Raw genomic sequence first — 24,043 nt, 5'->3', positions numbered from 1 at the left:
CTGGCTAATGTCTGGGCTGCGGGCGGGACCCGGCTCCCACGCAGAACACGGGCTTAAATCCCCCTCCGCGTGGGCTTTGCACAACCAGCCGGGGACTGCATGGCTCCTCCAGGCCGGCAGGGGGCGCGCAACGCAGAGCAGGCCGGGAGATCCGGGCGCTGGGTTGCGGGGCATGTTGGGAGCCGCCGGCCGCAGTGCATGCCGGTCATTGTAGTCGTTCGTGGGCCCCGCTTAGCAATAAGAGGAGGAAGTGTAGGGGGCGCTCGCTTTCCCTCAGGAGGGGAGAGGGCAGCGGCGGGATGCCGTCACTTCCGTCGTGCTGTGCGCGTCACTTCCGAATCCTAGCGCGGGATGGCCGGCGGGCGCGGGCGGGTCTCCCGGAGCCGGCGGTGGCCCATGGCGGCTGGGAAGGGGGCGCTGGGGCTCCGCGCCCCCGAGGAGACGGTGAACCGCTGGGTGCTGCAGTTCTACTTCCACCAGGCCGTGGGGGCCTATCGGGCCCGTCGGTACCAGGACTTCCGCGAGTTCCGCGACGTGATGCAGGGTGAGGGGCCCGCCGGGGGAAAGGCCGCCCGGGGGGGGAGGGGGCCGGGGGAGGGGAGGGGGCCGGGGCCCGCCCCGCCCGGGGAGGGGGCTCTGGGGTCCAACGGCGGGGCCGGGGGGCGGGGCGGTGTTTCTGACTGGGGTGTCCCAAGCTCTCTGTCCTCTTCTCTCTCTCTCCAGCTCTGCTGCTGCGGCCCCTGGTTAAGGAGCCTGCAATCTCCCGGCTGCTCCGGATTATGCAGTTTCTTTCAAGAATTGAGGAGGGAGAGAACCTCGGTACGAGAGAGAAGCACCACAATTCGTCTTACTGGTGCTCAGCCCTGTTCCCAAAACCATATTCACCTCACTGTATGGCCCCTGCACAGTGCAGCGTGGGACCGTTCTGTTTCAATCAGTTTTTATCTACTGTTTGGCCGAGGAGAACCATCTACTCTTTGGATTTTTTAAAATTGGAGTTCAGGTTTGGATAAAGGCCTCTGAAACTTCTGTTGTAATTCCTTGAAATAATCTGCTTGTGGTTTTTTTATTTATAAGGATCATTTCTCCAAAGGAGAGGGCATGGGCCTGATAATAGTAGGGGTAGTGCGTCTGACCAGAACCAAAATAGTCAAAAGTGATTTTTCTCAAAGGTATCGGAGGGGTGTAGCCGTGTTAGTCTGGATCTGTAAAAGCAGCAGAGTCCTGTGGCACCTTATAGACTCATAGACGTATTGGACCATAAGCTTTTGTGGCTGAATACTCACTTGTTCAGATGCATGTCTTCTCAAAGGGTAGTTAATGTGCAGGGTAAACAATCTGGGAAATAACGAAGTAATTTTCACTCTTTTCAGTTATGGGAATCGAACACTAATAGGTAGAACTTTCAGACTGAAGTACGATTTCTTTTTTCTTTTTTTCTTTCTTTTTTCCTGTTTAGCATTGTCACTTGAGGGCAACATGTGGGGTAAACTTCAAACATTCTGTTATTAAGAGTCTAAACCTCAAACAAAAGTTTTTGTTTAAGAAAAACCTGGCTTCTTTGCAGGGATTCTATGTTTTCTATCTCTGTCATCTGGAACAAAGTCCCTTCCACTTTCTTTTACAAACAATGTATAGGTAAATCAATTTCATTCTTCATTTCTCCTGTAATAGAACAAGAACACAATGTTTGAGTGAAAACTCTGTGAAGAAGACTTTGTTTTTGCTTTCACTTGGAATTAAAACATTAAGTAAAGCAACCACGTATATCAGTCTTAGATCTAGTTGTACATGAGCAAAACTTAAACTTGGGGATCAAATTTGATCTGACAGCAATGTCCTTTCAGTATTATGGCAAGAACTTTACTTTTGAATTTCTTGATGTTTGAGCATTTAAACTGCATTAGTGTAGTCTTATGTAACTTTTATTCAGTGTGTTAATTCCTGATTTTTCTCTTTATAGTATAAAGTAAAGCAAAGCTCCACATACTCAGCTCACAATGGTTATTGCTTTTAATTTCAAACTCACCAACTGTCATGTTTCTTTTCGAGGATCTCTCATACCTTCAACAGCCTTTCTTGATCATAATTGTTTTGTTTGTACTGTTCTCTGCTTGTCCGTTACTGCAGCATTAGTGGCCTAACTGAGCAAATCCGAGCCTATTTGTTTTGGCTGCTTCCTGTGGAGGATTTCTTGGGCTCAGGTAGATTTGTGTCTGTTTTAAAACCAATAGGAATGAATTGTTTCTTTTAATTGTAGATTGCACCTTTGATACAGAGTCAGAGCTCACCCCTCTTGAATCGGCAATCGGTGTGCTGGAGCTGATTGAAAGAGAATTTCCTGTGTCTGAGGTGGCAATGGAATCTGTTAGAAAAATGGTGAAACAAGCTGTAAGGGTCAAGTTCTCCTTTTTCATTCAAATAATTTAGAGTTTTGTAAGCTTTAATCTAACTAAAAGAAAAAAGCTTCCCTTACACTGAGGGTGGTTGTCCCTTCTCAGGTCTTCCCTCCATCATTTGCCTTACTTCTGGGAGCTTTCCATTGTTAGGAAGATAGTAACCTATCAGGATCTGTAACTCTATTAAAGGTGAACTGAAAAGCAGAACTTTTCTTTTGCTATTACCATTTTCTCTATTGAATATATTAGAAATAACGCATCCTTTCTCACTTCTTTTTACTGGAGGACCTTTTAAATGTAGAACCAGAATGCTCTTAGAGTCTAAGAATCCCTCCTAAAAACTTGCTATTGCAACTAGTCATCCCCTGCAAACTGGTCTGTTCAATTTGCTGGCCTGGGATAAAGTTTGCATGTATGATATATGTAAAATGTAACTATGATGTTTTATTGCATATTATACTATAGTAAACAAACCTGAGGCTACAAGACACTTGCTAAGCCTCATCAAAATGTCTTTGGCACATTTTTTCCCGCTTCCTACACCCACATGCTGTCTACCTTCACTTGTAAGCTATTTGGGGAGGGGCCATGTCAGCTTCTTTTAGTATTGACATGCCGGGTAACTCTGGTCCTGTAGAAGGCTATTTGTTTGTTTAAAATTAAGCCAAGGAAATTTAGTGAGAACTGATGGGTTCTCAAACTTCAGGGGTGTCCAGCAAAATACTTATTGTAAACGTAGATTAATTGAATGGCACCATACAAATGAAAATCAGGTAACGCAATCCTTAATTGTAACCTGGCATTAATGAGAAAGTTAGAAGGGTGTAGTAGGATTTCAGGTTAGCAGCTCATTAAGGTGTTTGCAAATAGCGTTATTTCTATGTTACTTGGATAGTGTTTGGAAGGAACATCACAGACTTTGTTTGCATTTTGCTTTTGCTGTTCATAGACTCATAGAATATCAGGGTTGGAAGGGACTCAGGAGGTCATCTAGTCCAAGCCCCTGCTCAAAGCAGGACCAATCCCCAATATTTGCCCCAGATCCCTAAATGGCCCCCTCAAGGATTGAACTCTCAACGCTGGGTTTAGCAGGCCAATGCTCAAACCACTGAGCTATCCCTCCCCCAACCTGTTTGTGAAGCTGATTTAGGTGATGTGGTTGAATTGCTACAACAGAGATCCTTTTTTTACTCTCTAGGCTGTTATTGTTTGTATTAAAAAGAGAGAATTTGATAAAGCCTCAAAAATTCTGAAAAAAAACATGGCAAAGGATCCCAGCACCCAGGTGAGTTTGATTATGTGAGTTTTTGGGGCGTGAGATGGAGTATCTTGTTGGCTGTGCAATATGTTCCCAAACGTGTATTTCCTTTTCTTTGCTTCTGTCTGCTGCTACCATTGCATAGTCCAGCACTGAAAGCGAGTGTTTTTGGCAATGCTGACACAGACTCCAGACTTTTTGGACTTTTGCTTCCTAATTTAGATCAGTGTAAATTAGTTGGTAATGTTGTAGTGTCAGTGGGGAAGTCCCCTCTCCACCCAAACCCCCAGCTCCTGTGTTTGTAACTTGTATTATTTGTACATATTCAGAATGTTCTTGCCTCTTGACTAGAAACTGAGGACAGAGTTGCTCAGCATTATCCGTGAGAAGAATTTGTCTCATACGATGATCCGAAATTTTTCCTACAAGACTTTTCAGCAGAGTGCGTTCCAGTTCTTGGAGACCTACCTGGAGGATTCAGAGCCCTTTCTCTTGACCGTATGTGTCTACCCTGGCTACCCACATTTCAGCCCCACCCAGCTGTCACCCCTCAGGGTCTGCAGAAAAATGGCATGTGATGCATGTCACCTCTAACCTCTCTGTACTCTGTTCAAGGGATACACCCTTAGGTCTCAGGCCTCCAGCTGTCACCTCTCTATAGGCAGAGTCTTGTGACACTCTCCCTTCTGATCTGGGATTTAGGCTTGCATTTCTCTGTGACTATCCCAGCAGTCTGACCTAGCTCCCCACCCCTGGTTTCACTCTTTTTCCTGAAGGACAAGGAACCAGCTAGCCTTCACAAAGCAAAGCACATTTATTTAAGAACAAAAGAATTACAGAGGAAAATTTGTCATAAAACCGTAAAAAGTCTAAGTGCATATTAAGCTTACCAGAAGCCACTCGTCTTTTGCATGAGGGTCTGGTAAGAGTCAAAGTCCTTCAGACCCTTCCAGCAGGGCTTGCCCTCTTGTTAAAGGTTCAGGTCACTTTTCAGGTCAAGAACAACCCCCCAATTCCCCGCTTTAAGTTCACCTTTTGTACCGAAAGACTTTCTTTGTTTCCTGGGCCTCTGGAAACTGGTCTGATCCACTATTTGTAAAATCCTTTGGGGTTATACTGAATTGGTAGTGTTTACCTGTCCCACCTCCCGTGATTGTAGATCCTTGGGGAAACTTGGTGAATCACCTCTGTGCAGTTAGAATACAATCTCTGGCTCACAGAGGTGCAGATAACTTTTATAATGTTGATACAATGGTCTCAAATTATATGAATTGGAAAGAAGTTACCAATTTGTTTCTTTGTCTTATTGACATGTAATATTTTTGACTTGTACTCAGAAGTCAGATACACATGTCTGGCTCTAAAGTTTTGGGACCAGAGCACCAAGGGAATAAATTTTTAGCATTTAAAATTCAGACCCTCTCTTGAGGTTCCATGCTATAAAATTACTTGGTCATTATTATAGTTCTTAATCAAGGTAACTTAACTCTGCACATATAACTACTGCAGAACACCTGACAAATGACCACAGTTGTTATCTTATCTCCAATATACCAAATAGCACCTTGACCATAGAACAGCAAATAATTGCAGGGAATGTGCACTTAATTAATTAATGTTTCATGCCTGTGGAATGGGAGTAAAATAAATGCAGTTCCATGGAGTTCTCCTTGTAATTATTATGCGCTTTCTTCCTGTCAAAGATGGCGAAAAACACTTTGAATTCAGAATATATTGATGAAACTAAGAAGCTGGCATTAGCTCCAGACTCTGTGGAAGTAGCTAAGCAACCACCAGCCGCGGCTCCAGACTCTGTGGAAGTAGCTAAGCAACCACCAGCCGCGGCTCCAGACTCTGTGGAAGTAGCTAAGCAACCACCAGCCGCGGCTCCAGACTCTGTGGAAGTAGCTAAGCAACCACCAGCCGCGGCTCCAGACTCTGTGGAAATGTCTTCAAAGGACTCTGGGAGGTGAGCAGCGATGGTGATGCATTCGCAGTGTGGAGAGGAAATCTGGCCACATATGGTGAATGAAGTTTGCCAGAATTTTGCTTCTGAATTGTAGCACCCACTGCTTTCACTGTGTGCAGGCAGCTGTAATTTTTTGCCATGTGCCAATGCAGTGGTGCTGCCCCAGGGGCTACTACTTTAGGATTTTTCACCAGGCTGTCTATCTCTGAATTAAAATGTTGATCTTTTTTCTGAAAAGTACCCTAGTGAGTGTTTGGACTAAAGGAAGGGAAGGAGTCCCCTTGTGACAGGTGGTGAATGAGAGAGGGTCTTACGTTTACAGAAGGGTTTTGGTGTGTCCATGGTTCAGAGGACATAGGTTTGGTTAATGGCATTTAGTTTGCCATTCTTTGGAGGGATAAAACAGATGGATGCTGTGATCTGAGGTGTCTATAGTAGCCAACGCTGAAAATGCCAAGGTCAGGGCAGGCTGCGAAAAGGAGAGCATGTTCTCCCAAAACTGGTGGTTAACACTGAAGTTAGATTCACCAACTAGTCCCAAACTGTGCTCCTGATCTCCCAGGATGGTTATCAAAAAGCTAACAAAGAAATCGCACAGCCCCCTTTATTGTATTCCAGTTCTCTGGCTCCCAATCAGCAAACAGTGAGAAGTTTTTTAAAACTCTGTTCAGCACACAGAATGTTCTTCTGATTCCCCAAAGGGCCAGCCACATTGCCAGATCAGTACTAGTCTGTATCTTACCCAAAATACCACACTGCCAGCGAATCCTTTAGTATCTAAAACTAAAGGTTTTATTAGAAAAGAAAAGAACGAGAAGAGAGTTGTTAAATGGTCAAAGCAGTCAAATTTACTGTCCATTTTGATCAATTTCATGGCCAGAAGGTTTTAAAATTAGTCAATTTCATGTTTTTAGAAGTTTACACCGAAATTTCATGGTGTTGTTACCATGGGGGCCCTGACCCCAAAGGGGACTGTGGAGTGGGGGAAGGGAGAGAGAGAGAGGATTGCCACCAGCACTTCTGCGCTGCCTTCAGAGCTGGGCTCTGAAGTCAGCAGCCATAGAGCTTCCTGCAGCTGGGAGAGGTACCCGGAGGTGGGTCTGACCTCCCCCTGAAAGTGGCCGTGCTGGGGAAGAGGAAGTCCCATCCCTGACAGGACAGGACTAGCAGCTGGAGCCTGGTGCACGGGAGCAGTTCCCGGTTGGGGTACTCCCAGCGCTGTCTCTCCCCGTCCCCTCCAATAGCTAGATTTCACAGGGGAAGGTCTGATTTCATGGTCTGTGATGTGCTTTTGCATGGATGTGAATTTGGTAGGAGCTTAGCTGTGAGGCAGAGTGAGGGGAGCAGCTGTGATTTTAGTGAAGTAGAGCAGTGTATTGTTGAAATTGTTGATGTAACCTGCTTAGCTTCATTTATTTTACAGGCAACCGCCTGGAACTGTAACAACATTTGGGATTTCTGCTCTGAGAGAAGCTTTCAAGACCTTGTCAAATTCCCAAGATTCTGATGCAGCCTTTACCAAACTGGATGAAACAGACTTTTCTTTCCCCAAGCAATTGTCCCCTTCTGTATCCCACAGACTCAAGAGGCACAGAGAAGAGGAGAATCCACCCTTGGAGACCTCTGAGACCTCAGACATACCTAAATCACCCCCAAAGAGTAAACGCTTGTTGACTATAAGCAGACTGGTTATGGAGCAGGACAGCCAGAGTACTGAGCTGAGTGAGACTCCAGACTCATCCCAGGAGCCGGTGGTATCTTCTGCATTCAGGACTCTTGTTCGAAAGCCACATGTTCAGCGTGTGTCTTCCAAAAGTCCCAAGTATGAAGCATATCTGTGACACTGGGTATTCTAATGCAGACACAATGCTTTGAGAACTTATAGCTAACATTGCTACATTAAACAATATAATCTTATCGGAGCAAAACTAGAACGTTAAAAATCCCTCCCTTTTGCAAAAATGTGGAAATGGATAGTTTAAAGCAAATGTTCTGTTACTCCTGTAGATCATACATGTGATTAGCAATGTGGGAAATGGGAAAGCTCACCTCCTACATTCCAATAACCTTAATGCTGACCCTTGACATCCTTGCAGACTGCTTCTCAGTGTATGCATCTGACTATGTAAATCTGCAGTTAGTAATACACAGGTTGGAGTTTGTGGGTATGTTTTGTGGGACAGATTAAGGTAAATTTTCATGTCAGTGATGAATTTAAACCATGTAGGAATTTTAAGAGTAATAGAATATTGATGCAAGTTACTTTAATTCTTCCACACTTGTTTGGTACCTTGTATATGTATTATATGACTTAGCTGCAAGTTAGATGGGGGAGTGGATGGATGTGTGGGAACAAAGCATTCTCTGGAGCCAGGCTTCTGGGATGCATGTTTTCTGCAGGACTTGATGAGGAGGGTGTAGCAGGGTTCCCTTCTAATGCATCTTGGAGGCTGTGCAGATGAGGGCCTCTGCTTTTGCACTCGTAAGGCGGTACTGTGGATCTGCAGGAATGAAACAGGAGGAAATTCCCTTTCCTGAGCAGTACTTGGGTTCCCCAGGAGAGATGAGGCAAACGTGGTAGTTCCATAAAGTTCTCAGACTTAGGAGCACTTCAGGGTACTGATTGCAGAGTAGACCCTACTGAGCTGCATGAAGTTTCATGCTTGAAAAGAGACGGTTTGAGAGCATAGCATTTCAGGTTTTATATGCTTAAAATGTTAAGTGCCAAAGCGCTAAAATGCTCGGAAGTTGACCGCCACCAGCATAAAATGTTCTGTGCAGTTCAGTAGGGTCAGCTGATCCCAGTGCCCTGCGGCACGCCCAAGATTGGCATGTTTCCAAGCGCTCCCGGACTCCCTGGCTCTTGCCTCTCGTTGTTGACGAAGACCCTAGCTCGGTTGCAATGCTTTAAGTGGCAGCGGTGCTGATGGTGATGGCTATTGGTGACAAAGGATGTCAACTTTTGCTTCAGAAGTTTAGCTTCAAACCTTCCCCTGCCCAAACGCTCATATACACCTGTGTGAAAACGCTTGCGTGCTGCCAAGGCGACGGAATGCACAAGCGTACCACTAACAGGGCGCGTTTGTCTTCATGTAGTTGCTGTAATATGAAAACTAATCAAATCTATTTGCAGCATATTTTAAATACACCTGATTTCAGCTGAATCTTCTGTAAGGAGTTGAGTACATGCATGTGAGCGAGAGAAATAAGGAACATAATTGGTTTGGAACCAGCTGGCCTTGCCTATAGTAAAAATTTTATAGCAGCCTTGTGGAGCATATGACCCTTGCTAAGTGTTCCTGCCCCATTCCATTGTCTCTTTCATGCCACATGCACGGCACCTTCTTGGCAGCTCAGGTGTTTGTATCAGTTTGCAGCAACTGCTTAATTCTGACCTAGTTGGCTCTCAGTTGCTTCTTGTGTGTGTTATACAGGGATCTGTTAAGGTCCAAAGAGAACCTCCTGTAGTTATTAATATGGCACTGAGTGGCTTTGAATGCCAGACATACACATGGCACCCTTTACCTACAAACCAGTCCAATGGCAGTGAACTGAGATGCATGTGTTGTGGAGGTGAAGCAAACATACATAATCCAGCTGTCAGGCAAGCTCCCACATTTCCCAGTGCTGCACACTGATCTTAGTCTTGACTCATTGGTACCAAGGTGGTCCTGGACCGTTTTACCAGTGGCCTCTAGGTAATTAGTCAGTGGTCTGTGGTCCTTTTGGATGTTTGATTTAGCTGTCTGAAGTGACTGTCACTTCAGCCCTCATTAATCAGGCTGGCTTGTTGCAATTAAAATGTGTGTGTTGTGTGTTTTCAGGCCACTGAAAGCAAGATGGAACACCTCGAATGGGCAAGAAGAAAAGGACACTTGGAGTGAGGAAGATGAGCTCTTCCTAGACAAGAGTAAGTATGCTATTTTTGCCATGCACACGCTTTAATTGCTGGTCCCCACCATGCTGTTGGCCCTGGGACACTCTGCTGCCTTGAATACTTGACAGAAACCAAAAGACTAGAAATCCCATAACCCAGGAAAGCTTGGGTCTATGGTTGCTGTTATAGGACTGCAGCAATGGAGATGATGTCCTTTCTTAGGCAGGCCCAAACAATGGGAAGCTGCTAAATCCATTGTGTACCTGATCGTGGAACATCTAGCAAGTACCCTCTCATTACAGTTTCAGACCTGAGATAAAACTATCTGTCAGTCATTGTCTGCTATTCTAGTTTGAGACCCAGCCCAAAAGCAGTTCCATCCCGTTAACAGCTGTAGGGTGGCAGATCAGCATTTGCTGGCTTTTTTCAAAAGATGTAATTAATTCCACCTCAGACTTTTCTCCTGGATGCTGTTTAACAGCTGGGATCTTCCCTGCTGGGTCCTGAACATGGTTCCATTTATGAACAGGGATTTCTATTGAGGAAGTTTTTTGGATCAGGCTGTCTTTTTTTTTTTTTTTTTTTCCTCCTTAGACACATTTGCTAACCTGAGACAAGTCTAATTCCTTTTGACTCAGTCTTAGTTATTATATTTCTTTAGTTACACTTCTTATGAGGTAACCAGGGCTTGGATCAAAATGGCCAACTGTCCCTTCAATACATGGAATTCTAGCAGCTAGAGGAAGTAAAGGCATTTGTTTCTGTTTTCCATACCCTGGCCAAGGGTGTTCCCCTGGTGGCCATGCCGCTCTCTCCCTGTAATCGAACAGGCTAAAGCCAGTTTCTCTGGGAGATGCATGCACAGCAGAAGGTGGATACTGAAATATGACTCTTCTTGGTTTATTTTTCAGGGTCCCCTGGGAGAAATAGCCACAGCTCTTCAATCCTGGGTTCCAAGAAGCAGGTAATATAGAGCCCTCCAGCTCCGTTCAGCAGCCCAGAGCAGGGCTCTGCAGGGGTAGTGAAGCAATAGCAAAGGTTGGGAGGGGGAAATCCCTTTTGCTGTTCAGAGATTTCTAAGCCTCTGGAATCAGCTCAGTTAGAAGAGTCCAAGTGATTGATGCACACTGAATGGAGAACTCTCCCAGATGCTGCACTGACAGATGATATTTACTCAGGGACTGGAGTACCTTGATCAATGCTTGCGTTATCTAAGCGTTGAACTTACGAGGGGGTGAGTTGGGTTGCATGGCTCTTGAAATTGGGAGGGCCTGGCTTAAGTTTGTCCACTAAAAGCCAGGAAAGTGGTAGAGGCCTAAAATACTGTGTGCCGCTTATCCTGGCTGGCATCTGCTTCCTGAACCGCTCAGCAGGTAAGTGAGCTAAAGAGGCGAAGAACCAGAACACACTCTAGAAACCACATAATTCCTAAATAAGCCTGCAGCTAGTATTGAAAATATAAATACACTTTCAGGAGGTGCCGGGGTTGTAAGAACTCTTATAAGAAGGTGCTGATAGTATGGATGAAAGGGGGACCAAGGAGGCTAAGAAGCCTTTAGTGCAGAAGTGATAGGACCTGTGCTGTAAGAGTCACTCCTTGTTCTTCTTTTGCAGAGGTGGACAGTGCAGGAAAGCGAGTGGATCAGAGAAGGAGTGAAGAAGTTTGGAGAAGGGAACTGGAAAATCATTTGCAAAAAGTTCCCCTTTGAGAACCGCACCTCGGTGATGATTAAGGATCGCTGGCGGACCATGAAAAAGCTGGGACTCCACTGAAAACAGGAGTTGAGGAACTCTTCGAGTGACACTTGCTCTCATTTCTCTCCAAAAGATGGACGAAAGCAACACCTGCCATGGGAGGAAGGTTGTAGTCCCCTTCCTAGCAATGTGACAGGAATGATGTGGAGAATTGTTATGGCTGCTTGGCAGAGCTGAATGCTACAGCTGGAAAAAGCAAAGTTTAACTAGAGTTTGGGAAACCTTCCTAGTTCTTGTATTTAGCTGGAGTCACTAAATTTAGATCTTTGTCAACAGAAGCAAGGCAGCCTGAGTAACTATGGAAATAGTCTTGTAGTAGAAGTGCTACAATACTGACATTTTGTATATGTTCAGAAACAGCGAGGACTCTGGCAGCTTTTGCCCTGTGAGCGTTAGAGCTGGAACCTGAGTGGACTGTAACTGGGATCACCGCTTTCTCTACTCAGGTGTTGGTTGAATGGCAGGGTAATCCTGTCACCGACTGTTTTATCTCTATTAATATTCTTAAACCAATTGTGAATCACTTGGCTGATCTCCATTTGCCCGTCAGCCCCTCCGAGAGGGGAAAGCAGTGGTGTAGGAGCTGTTGCTGAGTTGCACCGGCAGAAGTCTGGCTTTTTGGCCAGGGAACTGGCATTTGTTTCCACAATTCTCTGCTTTGTATATTTTTATATTGAGTGGGGATTTCTTCCTCGACATTTTTTTGATGCTTTAAAAATAGATGTTTTGTCTTTGTGCTCATTAGTTTCTAGAATGTTTGGAGCCAGATGTCACCAAGTTAAAAGTTAGTGTTCAGTTGGTTTGACTTTGTGTTTGAGTTGCCTCCTTCTTTGCAAAATTCCCTTCCTTCTGTCTGTTTCCTGGAGTAGTGCATTATCTCTGAAAGGTCTCTGGGGATCTCTGGCAGGCACCAGACATGCCTTGCCTTCTAGTGCGAAGTCCAATCCCATGTCTAAACCCATCGTGTAAAATAAAGCAGTTCCTGTGTTGGATATAACAATTGCAACAAATTTGATTTGCATCTCCCCAGCATTCTCTCCTCAGGTAAATAGTCCCCCTTGAAAAGGGAGAAGCTTGGCATATCCCTGGGTCAGTGGCCTAGTGACAGCTTTGTGGGACACCCTGTTAATGACCAGAATTTCATCCTGCATTCACTTCCTGAGCCAGCTGAAGCCGGGAGCATCGCATCAGCAACTAACTGAATTGGAGTGCCAGAAAGTCTTGTACCCCTATCCGGTGGGATGCTGCTGCTTATTAGGGACAGGTGGATTTCAGAGGCACTTATGTATCATCTTCCCCTCACTTTCACCAACACTCATGCATTTAATTTCCTTTGGTTCTAGCTGCAGAAATACCCCAACAGCGGGGGTCCTGTGAACTGCTTCTTTTGTCACTGGTGCTGGGTAGAAGTCCCCTGCTTGCCTTAGCTATGTCCTTTGGCACTAGCAGTTGCTGGAAGGAACCTTGCCAGAGAAACTCATGGCTGTCTGGATACAAGTGGCTCAAGTAATCTCTTCAACTTCGCTGTTAGCCAGACTCTTTCTCCCTGCCCTTTGCCCTGTCTTCTCTGGCATATTGTTGCTCTGTGATCAGTATCTATAGTTCTTGTATTAAATAAAGTTTCTAGGAATGTTTTAACACACTAATCACTATAACCAAGTCCTTCAGACCATGGTGTAGGCTGTAGACAGAAGTCTGAGTGCAGGGCACCCAGCCTGCTCCCAGAACAAGCAGTTCCCCAGGAAGGACCGTTTGTGCCTAGTGTTGTTTCTGCAAAGTGGACTTCAGGGTTTTACAAAATGTTTCAGACTGTTAAACTCTAATGAGGACAAACTGCGCAGCTGCCTATGCAGGCCTGGTAATTTCACTGAGATTACCTTGAGGAGTTGAACTCCTTCCAAGTGCCCCTGAGGTTTGGATAAGTGCAGCTGTGTATGGCAAAAGCAGGGGAGTGAGGAGTGAAGTTAATGATTATCCCCCTTGCATCCTGGGACCCATGCTCCTGCTCTGCCCCAGCCACAAGGCAGCCTCACAAGGCAGTATGGTCTCGCTCTTTCCTTTGGCTGTGACTGTGGGGCTGCTTAGTCTGACAGGCCCTGCCAGGAGCCCGAAGACTGAGCCCCTGAGTGGCTCCAGTGAGCAGCCTCTCTTCCGTGGAGCTGATCGCTATGACTTCGCCATTGTTGTCCCTGCGGGTGGCACCGAGTGCTTCTGGCAGTTTGCACATCAGAGTGGCTACTTCTACTTCAGCTATGAGGTGAGTGCTGGGGAGGACTCTTGCAAATGGCAGGTTTTCAGCTTAATAGAATTTCCTGGTAAAATAAATAACTTCCTGCAGCCAGACAGTTGCGTATCCAACGAGGAATTGCCATAGTGGATCCATCTGTCATGGTCTCTGGCAATGGCCAGTACCAGCTGCTTCATGGGGAAGGTAGAATGGATCCTGTAGTCAACAATTAGGCAATAACCTGCTCTTAGAGAGAGGCTTTCAGTCAGTAGCTGGTTTAAGTACTAAAGCAGGAGGGCTGATAGCTCCCAAAAACAGTTACTTTAAAAAATCCTAGTTAGTGTAACTCTGGATGTTCTCAGTGTTCGCTTAAATCTCCAACCTTTTTTGAACCCTAAAGTTTGTCTTAGCTCTTACAGCAGCGAGTTCCACAGATTAACTGTTCATTGTGTAAAATATTGCAGGCAGTTTCTGTACTGTAACATTTGCATCGCATGCACAAAAGATCCCTGACTGAAAAAAGGACAAACTCCTGAATCTTTCCAGCTATCAGGGTGGCCAGCTGTCTGGGGTGCTGGGTTCTTTGGAGCACTCAACTTCCAGTGGAATTTGGCAGCTGTTGGTTCTAATTGCACTCAAAACGACTAGCTAAGGATTTTTTTATAAGACTAAATGATCTAATGGTCCCTTCTGGCTTCAGATCTTTAAAAATGGTATCTTCTATATCAACTTGCTGCCTTTCACTTTCAGTGTCTGCTTGCTGTTGTTTTCTGAGTGGGTTTGAATAGGAGTGCCCCATCTACCTTCTCCACACCTCTATTTTGTCCCTTCTAACGTCTCCTTTGAACTGAACAGTCTCATTCTTCTTGTCCTCAAAACTTCCATCCCTGTCCCTGGACGCCCTCTATTTTTCCTGTATCCCTTGAAGTAAGGTGATGAGTACTGTGTTCTATCCTGGTAGCACACAGGAGTTGTCCTCTAGTCCAGTTCCCAATGTCTGACAGTGGCCAGAACCAGATACTTCAGAGGAAAGTGGAACCAGCCTTGTATTAGGCAGGTGTGGGGTGATTGGCTTGTCACCTCCCCACACACACATTAGGTGTTTTCCTAATTCCTTAAAGAGATGGGTTTAAATCCTGAAGCATGAGGTTTATTGTCTCTCCCAAAATTTGTTAGCATTAACTATTATAACTCTGGATATTTTTGTTACCCATATAAATGTCCAGTCCCTTTTTGACTCTTGTTAATTCTTGGCCACAGCAACATCCTCTGGCAATGAGTTCCGCAGTCTAATCTCACAGGTGGAAGTGTTTGCTTCCTGTTAGTTTTGCATTTTGCTCTCTCATCTCATTGACTGTCCCCTACGTTATGAGAGGGAGAACAGAAGCCCTGATCTCTCTCTTTCTTTTTAGCTGATGGTTTATTAGTGATTCATATAATGGCATCATATTTTTCTCGTTCTTTAAAGCTGTTCTTTAAACATCCCCTTTTAACCCACCTGACTTCCATTTTCCCACTTACTGCCATAGTTTACTCTCCTTTCTATTGGCTTCACTGGAGTTGGATTTCTTTCCCCTGAACAAGAGGGTGGCTCAAATACCCTCTTCCCCTGCCCCCACCTCACCTTCCTGTTTGGTTTGTGAAGGGGAGCGCCTGCCTTCTAGTGACCTCGCTCCAGGCTGAGTCTAAGGACTGTTTTTAGGGCATTTTTGACTAAATTTCTTGTAAACTCCCCCTTACTAAAAGTTAAGGCCCTGCCATGCTGCTCCTGGGGCGCTCCCCTCTGTTGAGGAAACTGGAACTTGATTGTATTGTGGTGACTATTAGAGGCTTAACTAGTGATTACTTCGGGCAACTCCCAGCTTTGGCTTTGACCTCAGTGGAGAGAATGTCTCCTTGTTCTGGAGAATGTGCTGTTCCGAAGGTTCCTGGGGAACTTTGCCAAGTTGGTAGCAGAGGGGCGAGTGCTAGTAGCCAGCTTCCAGTGTTGATCGGCTCTTCGCTTGGCAGGAGGTTCCATAGTGCATGGACTCAGCTAAGCACTCGCAACAGGAGACCTTCCTGTCCCCTGGGGGTGCGTGTGGAAGGAATATCCCAGGTCTCCTGCTGCATGGTTGTTTACCTGGGCTCCAGCCTGGGATGGAGCCCTCCAGTCCTCTTATCTTAAACCCTGCAACTTCCCAGCTTCTGTTTACACAGGCCCGACTGAAGTAGAGCTGGGAGTTTGTGCCTGGCACTCTTGTCACTATTCGGGTTTATCAGCGGCTCCCTTTATCTGTCTGCGTGTGGAGGAAAGCAGCTGGGCTGTAGGCAGAGGGGCTGGAGCTGTTCCAGGGTTCGGGGGACTGAGCTGGTGTTCAAGCCCAAGGTGCTCCCCCACCCTTCTTTTAGCCTGTTCCAAAGCAGGGGAGATGTGCAGCTGGAAGTACTGATTGCTGCATGCGTAAAGGGCAAGGAGGGCTGGGTTGAACCATAACAGCTCCCGCTTGGGGGTGACTGTACATGGAGGGAAGCGAATTCACTGCCCAATCATGGAACGTGTTTGGGGGCCAGCCCTGTGCTAGCTAGATCTCTACTAGCCGTGGCACAGATCAGTACACAGACTAGGAATGAAAATACCAGGGTTGATGTCAAGGTCCATTGGAAACCCCCAAAGTGGTTGGGGAGAGAGAGGGGATTGCGGGAGAGGAGAATTACACTGTCCAGCGCAAAACTGGGCCAAATCCTTGGTGTCCTTGCACTGACTAAGCAGGTTCTCCTTGCCCCAGCCTTCCTTTCTGATCCTGCATCCCCTGGAGCTTGGCTTGAGTGCACAGGGAACCACTTAGTTGCCAGGTGGAAGCTCTTATCTTTCACCCTGCAGAGTGGTAGCATTCTCCCCATTTCACTGACAGGAACTGAATCATCCAGCCATACACTGTGTGGAGAGCCAGGACTTTCCCAGTCCTGTGCTTGTTCCTCCAGATGGTGCCTCTGTGTAGCCTGTCTGGTCTGCTCAGGACGCTGTGGCTCCTGTAAACTCACGGGCACCCACTCAAGGCGAGTTAGCTGTGAAGTAAATGCCACTAAGATCAGTCATGGGCTTTGCTGCCTTTATAAGCAACATGGGCCCCATCCGTTTCCGTGGGAATTTCCGAGGACAGCATCAGTCAGGCTTGTTCTTTGCTAGAACTCAGACCTGCACCCAAAGTTTCCTGTTCTGCTCCATATCTCTTGGCTTCAGGTACAACGAACTTCAGGAATTGGACATGACAGACACGTCTTGGCCACTGCAAACGATCCCAACGGCCTCCAAATGGGCACTTCCCAGGATGTACGAGGACAGATGAACTTCCCAACCAAAGAGACAGGTTCTTGCCACCCCGCTACTTCCCTGGCCTACATGAGATCTGGACTACTCCAATCCAAGGGCAGCCTGCAGATCATTAATGATCTAAGCCATAGGCCTGTAAAAGTCTTGCTAGACACAGCATGTGTGATACTGAGCTCAGAACTTGACTATACGGGCAGCCAAGCTTTTCTGCAGCTGCTTAGCTCAGAGAGACCAGTCTCTGCTGCAGAGAAGGGGCAAATGGGAGCTAACAGTGGGGTAATGTCTGACTGTCACCGCACCTGTTGCTCTCCTCTGATGCTTGGAACCACTTCTCTCTACAGGTTTTTACCAGCTGTGCTTGAGCAATCGGCTCAACCATTTCGGTTTCCTGCAGGTTTATCTCAGCTTCGGTGTGTTCTATGAAGGCTTTGACCTGCAAAACTTGCCAGATATAGAAAGGAAGAAAATTAATGACACACTGGAGGCAATTGAGGTAATGTTTTATTTGCACTGTCAGCTGCCTTGGAATCAATTGCAGGGCTGAGGCAAGCTCAGACGGGCATCTTGGTTTTGAAAATGAGGCACATGGAAATAAATGGGGAGCTAAGGATAACTACTGCTCCCAGGAAACATACAAGGGGCAGCAACTGGAGTAGTGTTAAACCAGTCAGACACGTGGCTCTGGAGAGAGCCAGGAATGGGGGTGTGTGTCACATTCTGGGGTGCAATCCAGATCAGTGAGTAACTCTGTCATTGCCTGCCTTGTAGCCCTGGGGGCCTCACAGTGCTTTGCTGCTGTAGCTCCCAACCTGCAATGACCACAAACAGCATGCAGGTCACACCTTGACTGTCTGTGTATAGCCAACCAGCCCTGCAGCCTGGCAGCAACACTCGTCCCCGTCTGGCTTGGTCACTACCTGCAGGGTGACCCCAACATACTCCCAGTCCTGAATTTTCCCCAAAATGTGTTCTGTGCTGTCCAGCCCTCTGCTGAGTAGTTCAGGTATTAGAAGCCCATTGCCCCTCTAAGGGGTCAGTACTCAAGTTTGCTACCTGAACTGGAGTTACCCAAACAGTTCAGTTCAAACACAGCATTGGATTAGTTCTGATTGTAGTTAAAGAAACTCATTTTATTTTTTAAAGACATTTTAGGCGAGTACAAGTATAAGGCATTAAAGTCAGAAGTGGTTACAAGAAAACTAAAGATAAAGCACTGTCTAGTAGCTAAAACTCAACAAGCTAGACTTGGTTGAAGGTAAAATCCTTAGCAAAATTGCTGACAATTCTCCGTTCAGGATGTCTCCTAAAGTCAAAGGACTGGCTCCTTTGTCATCTTAGGTGAGAGAGGCAGCAAGAGCTTTGGGGTGGTTTTGCCCCTCGCTTTTATAGTCCAGCCACCTTCTGAAGTGGATTCTTCTGAGGATTAACCCTCAAAGCAAAGTTTATTCAAACTCTAAAGGTGGCGACATGGAGATTGGTGGTGAAAGTGGCTCCATGATCATTCGTCTCCCCTGTATATGCTGAAATGCAGCTTGTCTCCTGCCACTTCCCCGTTTTGCTGTCTTGAGGACATTGTTTACTCCTTAGATCTAAATTGAGGTGCGCACATTCCTGTGTTAAACAGATCTGTCCTGAACAACTTCTGCCTAGCCAGGGCTGTGTTATCACCACCATACAGGGGGAATTCATAACTCTGCAAATCATGTTGCTGCGTACATCTCACCAGGATATTGACAAGCAAGTTATTAGTTTCCAAATGATACCTCACAAGGCCTATGTTCAACACAGATTACAGTAGTGTGTAGCATGTGAATACAGTGGTGCTTTCGGTCACAGGGGGTTGTATGAAAAACAGGAAGGGTGGCTGAGAGAGAGGTCTATGTCAATGGGGCATATGAATTTGGATGGGGCTTGCTGCTGGGGATCTGGATGGAATGTGTCACTCAACAGGCTCCTGTTCTGTTCCTGAAACACTCTGCTCTTGTCATTCAATCCCAAATGGTGGAAGATCTGTTCCTGCAGGCTCTGTGGGAGGTCTGGGGGGCTTCCATTCTTCCCCTTACTGGTTCTCACAGGAACTTAGCAACTGCCAGACCAGATCAGCCCTAAGGTTCCTCTACTCCTGTATCCTGCCTGACAGTGGCCAGCACAAGATGCTTCACAGAAATATTCAAGAAACCTGGCAGAAGGCAGATGTGGGATAATGTCCCCCTGAAGGTTTCATCCCAAACCCCACTACCAAAGATTGGCTTAAGCCCTGAAGCACATAGTTAAAGCTATTCCAAAACCATTAGCATGAACAATAATATCCATTGGATCTTGCCAAGTTCGTGGCATTGAGTACCACAGTCTAATCAAAGGTTGGGAGAAGTATTTCATTACCTGTCCTTGTGCTCTTTGCAGGAGAGCACCCACAAGCTGCAGACCCATGTTTTCCACATGTGGCGCTTCTATAACTTTGCCCGGATGAGGAAAGCAGCTGACTATTTCATCCTTCAGTCCAACTATAACTATGTGAACTGGTGGTCACTGGCTCAGAGCCTCTTCATTGTCCTCTCGGGAGTCCTGCAGCTGTATTTCCTGAAGCGGCTCTTCAATGTGCAGCCCACTACTGCCACCAATAAACCGAGGTGCTAAGGCCCCTAGCTTACACCACTGCGGGACCCATGCTGCAGGAAGGACCAAAGGGCAGGCCCGTAACACTGCAGAGCACACTGAACTCCATCTCATCCTCTCCCCTCCCCCCCCCCGCCTCCATGGAACAATGGGAGATCCTACGTGTGGAAGGAGCTGGGCTGTGGGATTTTTCAGGTACAGAATTCCCCGCAATGCCCTAGTGTCTAGCTGGCGCTTTACCTTACCTTCGTTCTCTACTGGGCCTCTAGTACAAGACCCATTTTTGGGGGAGGGAGAGGGGATGGTTCACTGCATTCAGTGCTGGGTGGGGCTAGTTTAGGCCTAATCTACCCAATGGTCTAATAGTGAAATGGCTTGAAAAGCTGTTCACATATTATAAATAAAATAAACAGTTCACACTGTGAAAGTACTGTCCTGTCTGAAGCCACCATCTTCCAGGAACCAGGGCTGGTGGTACTGCCCCAGGAATTAGATCACTGCTACAGCACCCACCTACACTGCTTCTGACTAGCCCTGGGTGTGTGGTTATGTGGTCCTCGAGTGGCACAACCTGTTAGCTCCCCCAACCCCCCTCGCACCCAGGTCTCTGTTGGGGAACGAGGCAGAAATGACCCTGGGGAAGGGGAGGAATCACTTTGTTCCTGTTGACTGAAACAGCTGTGTTCACCTCCGTCTCCTGTGACACAGAACTTCCAGGTAGCCCTAGCACCCATGGAGGGAGAGTAGGTGGCTGCACGAAGGTGATCTACCCCCCTCAGCAGCTACTACAGAGACAACTGCCTTTAGGCTGAGAGCCGGTCCTGGGCAGGGCCTCGGCCCAAGTAGCTGAGGTCTTTCACTAGGCCACACCAACATGGGTTTTATTAGATAGAAAACAAGTTTTATGTAATCCCTGTCTCCTCTTCAGGCTGGGACAGGCAGGCCCCAGAGCTCACAACAGTTATGACTAAGTCACAGGTAGATTGGTCTGTAATCCTCCCCAGCAGCCTGCAGAGCCCCATGCCAGGAGAGCTCCCTCCTGCTGCTTTGAGTTCTGATTTCAAACACACTCCATTCTTGCCATGGGCAGCTGAATCCTCAAAGCCTTGTGCTGCTGGCTGCCCTTTAAGTCAGTGTCTCCTCATGCCGCACGTACTCCCCAACATCCGCCTGATGAAATACTACGATTGCCATGGGGTCCACTTTCCGGCAGTCCTGGGTAGACTTGGCCGCGACTCCAAAACCCTGGGGAATTGAGAATAGTGAAAGTCGGGCACCCACTTGTATTAACCCCCCTCTACTCAAAGCAAGTTCATCACCGTTTTCTGAAGAACGGTCCACTCCCCCTACCAGCACTGTTGCTTACCAGAGGAACATCGGCCATGGAATACACCACCACACCCTGGTATTGAGCTGTGTTCTCGGTGATGCGGCCTAGGCCAGATTTCAGCACGTGGTTCCCATAAAGGAAGGACTGCTCTGCTCCAGGTTTCACCCACACTTTATACTGCAAGAGAAAAGCACCCATCCTCAGGAGGCAGAGCAGTTGCTCACCCAGATCGTCACAAGTTAAACTTATTGCTGAACCTGCAAGGTTCCTCCTCATACAACTGGGCACAAGGGAAGAGACACAGGTGATACCCCACTTGAGCCTTACTTCATAAGTTGGTATCTGGGCATGGGAGACAACAGAGAAGACCTGTAACAGTTCATTGTTTCCTTGTGCTCTTCATGCAGCCATGTAAGGGGACCAGAGGCTGAGGCCAGCAGGGGTTTGTGCCAGGGAAACTCACAGAAAGCAGATTACTTTGTAGGTAGAGCCCCAGTATAAGGTAAGCCAGAAAGCAGACAGTTGAGACTGGAGACAGTTCCAGTGCCACAAGGGGGATAAGTAGGGAGGGAAATATTAGCAGTAAGTAGTTAGTAGCACCCGAAGACCCTAAACGGGACCGGGGTCCTGGGCACTGTACAAATCTATTAAAGACACACTCCATGCATCCAATCTAGAGAGACAAAGGGTAGGGAGTATGGGCAATATAAAAGCAAATGAGTATGGGAAAGAATTGGTCTATATTGTGTAGTTACAGGGTCTGCAGATATATTACACCCTTTTCCCACCCAGGCCCCTCGCACCAGTAATGTTCCCTCTAATTTTTTCCATCTATGTGTGGAATAAATTTTATGATGTGCAGATGTGCACCACCAGTAGAAACAAAAAACCTAGATATATTTTAAAAAAGTTAAATAGGGACAGCAAGGACAGGTTAGGCATTTTAGAACTCACATTTAAATTTAATTCTTTGAGTAGTAAGAGAAAAAAATTATGAAATGCACAAACCAGTCAAAACACTAAAATAACACTTTGAAAGAATAAAATTACAGAGAATATATGTGCATTGCAGGAAGTACCAAGAAGTAACAAAAACAATAATACAAGTATATGTTGGGAGGCGCGTGTGACACAGACTGTGTATGTGCTGGCTGCTGGGAAAGTTTTTGAGAGATGCCCCACACTGTCTCTTTAAGGCACTCACAGAAAGCTCTTCTGCTCTGTCCTGAGCCATGTTGTCTCCCCTCCCCTGCTCTGTGGAGATGGGGCACATGGGCAGGGAGAGAGACAGAGACTGTGTGAGCAGGCTGCTGGGGAAATCTCAGAAATAGGCACTCAGTCACTCACCCTTCCCCGCAGAAGTTCCAAGTCCTAAGCCAGGCTGTGTCCCCTCTGCCCTGCATAGATGGGGTACAGGAGCTGGGGAAGGGGGATCAGCACCCTCCTCCCCCACCCCTGGTCTGCACAGCCAGCAGGAGGGTCCCGGGAGCAGCTGCAGAATGGAGCAACATGGGTGGAGGGGGACCTGACCACATGCTGCTACTGTGCACGCTCTGCTAATCAGGTGGGCAGCACTTAAATCTCTCCTGTGCTGCTTAAGCAAGCAGCTTACAGGGAACACAGCACACCAGTACTGCTAAACATGACTAAGGATCAGGTTGCTGCCTGAAAGCTTCTCCTTAGCAAGCCTCTCACCTTGGCATAGGGAGCAAGGTAATCCAGGGCAGTGACATGGAGCCGGAACTTCTGGGTCTTGGTGAACTTCCCAAAGCAGGTGCCCAGTGCCACCAGCTTGTCCCCAGGTATACTGGTCGCCACCTTCAAGATTCTCTCACTAGAAAAGAACAAATGCAGCCGTGTGATTAGTTCTCAGAGAAGCTCAGCACCTAAAAGAGAAGTTATAACCTGCACCAGGCACCCCGCTGTCAGCCAGAGGCACGATGGGGCAGGGCAACTTGGCTGGGGACCTGCAGTGCATGAATATCTGCCCTCACAAGAAGCATCAGCCCCTCAATCTCCAGGAAAGGACCAGGAGGCAGAGCATCCTGGAGGCCAGTCCCTGCCCTGAGCCAGGGGAGCTTGTTAGGAGCCAGGTGGACTCCCACTGAGACAGCAGGGGCCCAGTCTGCAGAACTAGTCACTTCAGTGGCAGCTGCGGAGCCTGCGCTTGTGCCCCAGGGACTCCGCAGCCCGGCTGCGCCACCCACCTGACATAGTAAACCCGGTCCTTGTGCAGGCGGAAACAGTAGGAGCCGTCAGGCCGGTCCACCAGCAGCTGGATGTTCTCGCCGATACTGTGGGGAGAGAGACCGTGAGCGCTGGGCCCCGGGACGGACCACCTAGGGGCCACCCCCCGGGGCCAGGCCCCCACTGCCCATCCCCCCCTCCACCGGACCAACGCCGCCCCTCCCCGGGCCAGGCCCCCACTGCCCAGCCCCAGCCCCCCGGGCCAGGCCCCCACTGCCCAGCCCCAGCCTCCCGGGCCAGGCCCCCACTGCCCAGCCCCAGCCTCCCGGGCCAGGCCCCCACTGCCCAGCCCCACCCCCCGGGCCAGGCCCCCACTGCCCAGCCCCAGCCCCCCGGGCCGCCCCCCACTGCCCAGCCCCAGCCCCCCGGACCAGCCCCCCACTGCCCTCCCCCAGACCAGCGCCGCGCCCCGCCCCAGGGCCAGGCCCCCACTGCCCAGCCCCAGCCCCCCGGGCCAGGCCCCCACTGCCCAGCCCCAGCCTCCCGGGCCAGGCCCCCACTGCCCAGCCCCAGCCCCCCGGGCCGCCCCCCACTGCCCAGCCCCAGCCCCCCGGGCCGCCCCCCACTGCCCAGCCCCAGCCCCCCGGACCAGCCCCCCACTGCCCTCCCCCAGACCAGCGCCGCGCCCCAGGGCCAGGCCCCCCGGCCCCGCCTCACTATTTCGCGAGCTTCTCGAACAGGGCCCGGGTCTCCTCCTCCGTGAGGGGCCGCATCGCCGCACCCGGCAGCTCCGGGCTCAGTCAGTGCACGGCTCCACGTGGGGGAGGGGGGGGAGCCCGGAACCGGAAACAGCTCTGGGCCAATAGAGCCTGGAACGTAGAGCGGCCTCCTTCCCGGAGTGGTGGGGCCGGCGTGCCCCGCTCAGTGCCATAGAGTCCGGGTGTCACCGCAGGCCCGCGCGCCGGGTTTGGGTTCGCGGAGCTGTAGGGGGCGCCAGAGCAAGTGTCTCCAGAGCAGCGGAATTGCCGGGGGGGGGTAGAGTGCCCCCCACACCATAGAGTCCTGCACCCTGTGCATAGCGCGTAGCTGCGTGTCGTGGCGCTCTCCCCAAG

General features: G+C 48.3%; 3 protein-coding genes across 5 annotated transcripts; 2 read left to right on the top strand and 1 right to left on the bottom strand.

The window, feature by feature from the left end:
* Positions 1-336: 336 nt before the first annotated feature.
* On the top strand, positions 337-12,612 carry TERF2 (telomeric repeat binding factor 2). Of its 3 annotated transcripts, none has more exons than XM_074968981.1 (10): positions 337-544; positions 724-819; positions 2,261-2,391; positions 3,598-3,684; positions 4,009-4,155; positions 5,361-5,626; positions 7,206-7,448; positions 9,451-9,536; positions 10,415-10,467; positions 11,118-12,612. In XM_074968981.1, the coding sequence occupies exons 1-10, from the start codon at positions 352-354 to the stop codon at positions 11,274-11,276; spliced, it is 1,461 nt and encodes a 486-aa protein (XP_074825082.1). In that variant the 5' UTR covers positions 337-351; the 3' UTR covers positions 11,277-12,612. The 3 variants fall into 3 exon arrangements, with proteins under 3 accessions (XP_074825082.1, XP_074825081.1, XP_074825083.1); XM_074968980.1 differs by having other exon boundaries at positions 7,050-7,448; positions 11,118-12,552; XM_074968982.1 differs by lacking the exons at positions 337-544; positions 724-819 and adding an exon at positions 843-1,003 and having other exon boundaries at positions 7,050-7,448; positions 11,118-12,536.
* A 338-nt stretch (positions 12,613-12,950) lies between these two features.
* On the top strand, positions 12,951-19,738 carry TMED6 (transmembrane p24 trafficking protein 6). Its single transcript, XM_074968983.1, has 4 exons — positions 12,951-13,515; positions 16,709-16,835; positions 17,140-17,291; positions 19,202-19,738. Exons 1-4 carry the CDS (start codon positions 13,255-13,257, stop codon positions 19,433-19,435), a joined length of 774 nt encoding a protein of 257 aa, XP_074825084.1. The 5' UTR covers positions 12,951-13,254; the 3' UTR covers positions 19,436-19,738.
* Positions 17,710-23,947, bottom strand: NIP7 (nucleolar pre-rRNA processing protein NIP7). Its single transcript, XM_074968984.1, has 5 exons — positions 23,649-23,947; positions 22,952-23,038; positions 22,440-22,578; positions 20,781-20,921; positions 17,710-20,659 (listed from the first exon to the last, which is right to left on the bottom strand). Exons 1-5 carry the CDS (start codon positions 23,702-23,704, stop codon positions 20,540-20,542), a joined length of 543 nt encoding a protein of 180 aa, XP_074825085.1. The 5' UTR covers positions 23,705-23,947; the 3' UTR covers positions 17,710-20,539.
* Positions 23,948-24,043: the final 96 nt, after the last annotated feature.

The sequence above is a fragment of the Natator depressus genome, chromosome 12 (assembly GCF_965152275.1).
Source record: "Natator depressus isolate rNatDep1 chromosome 12, rNatDep2.hap1, whole genome shotgun sequence".
Taxonomy (NCBI): domain Eukaryota; kingdom Metazoa; phylum Chordata; order Testudines; family Cheloniidae; genus Natator; species Natator depressus.
Note: the sequence above shows the minus strand (reverse complement) of the source record. Positions and strands in the feature narration are given on the sequence as shown.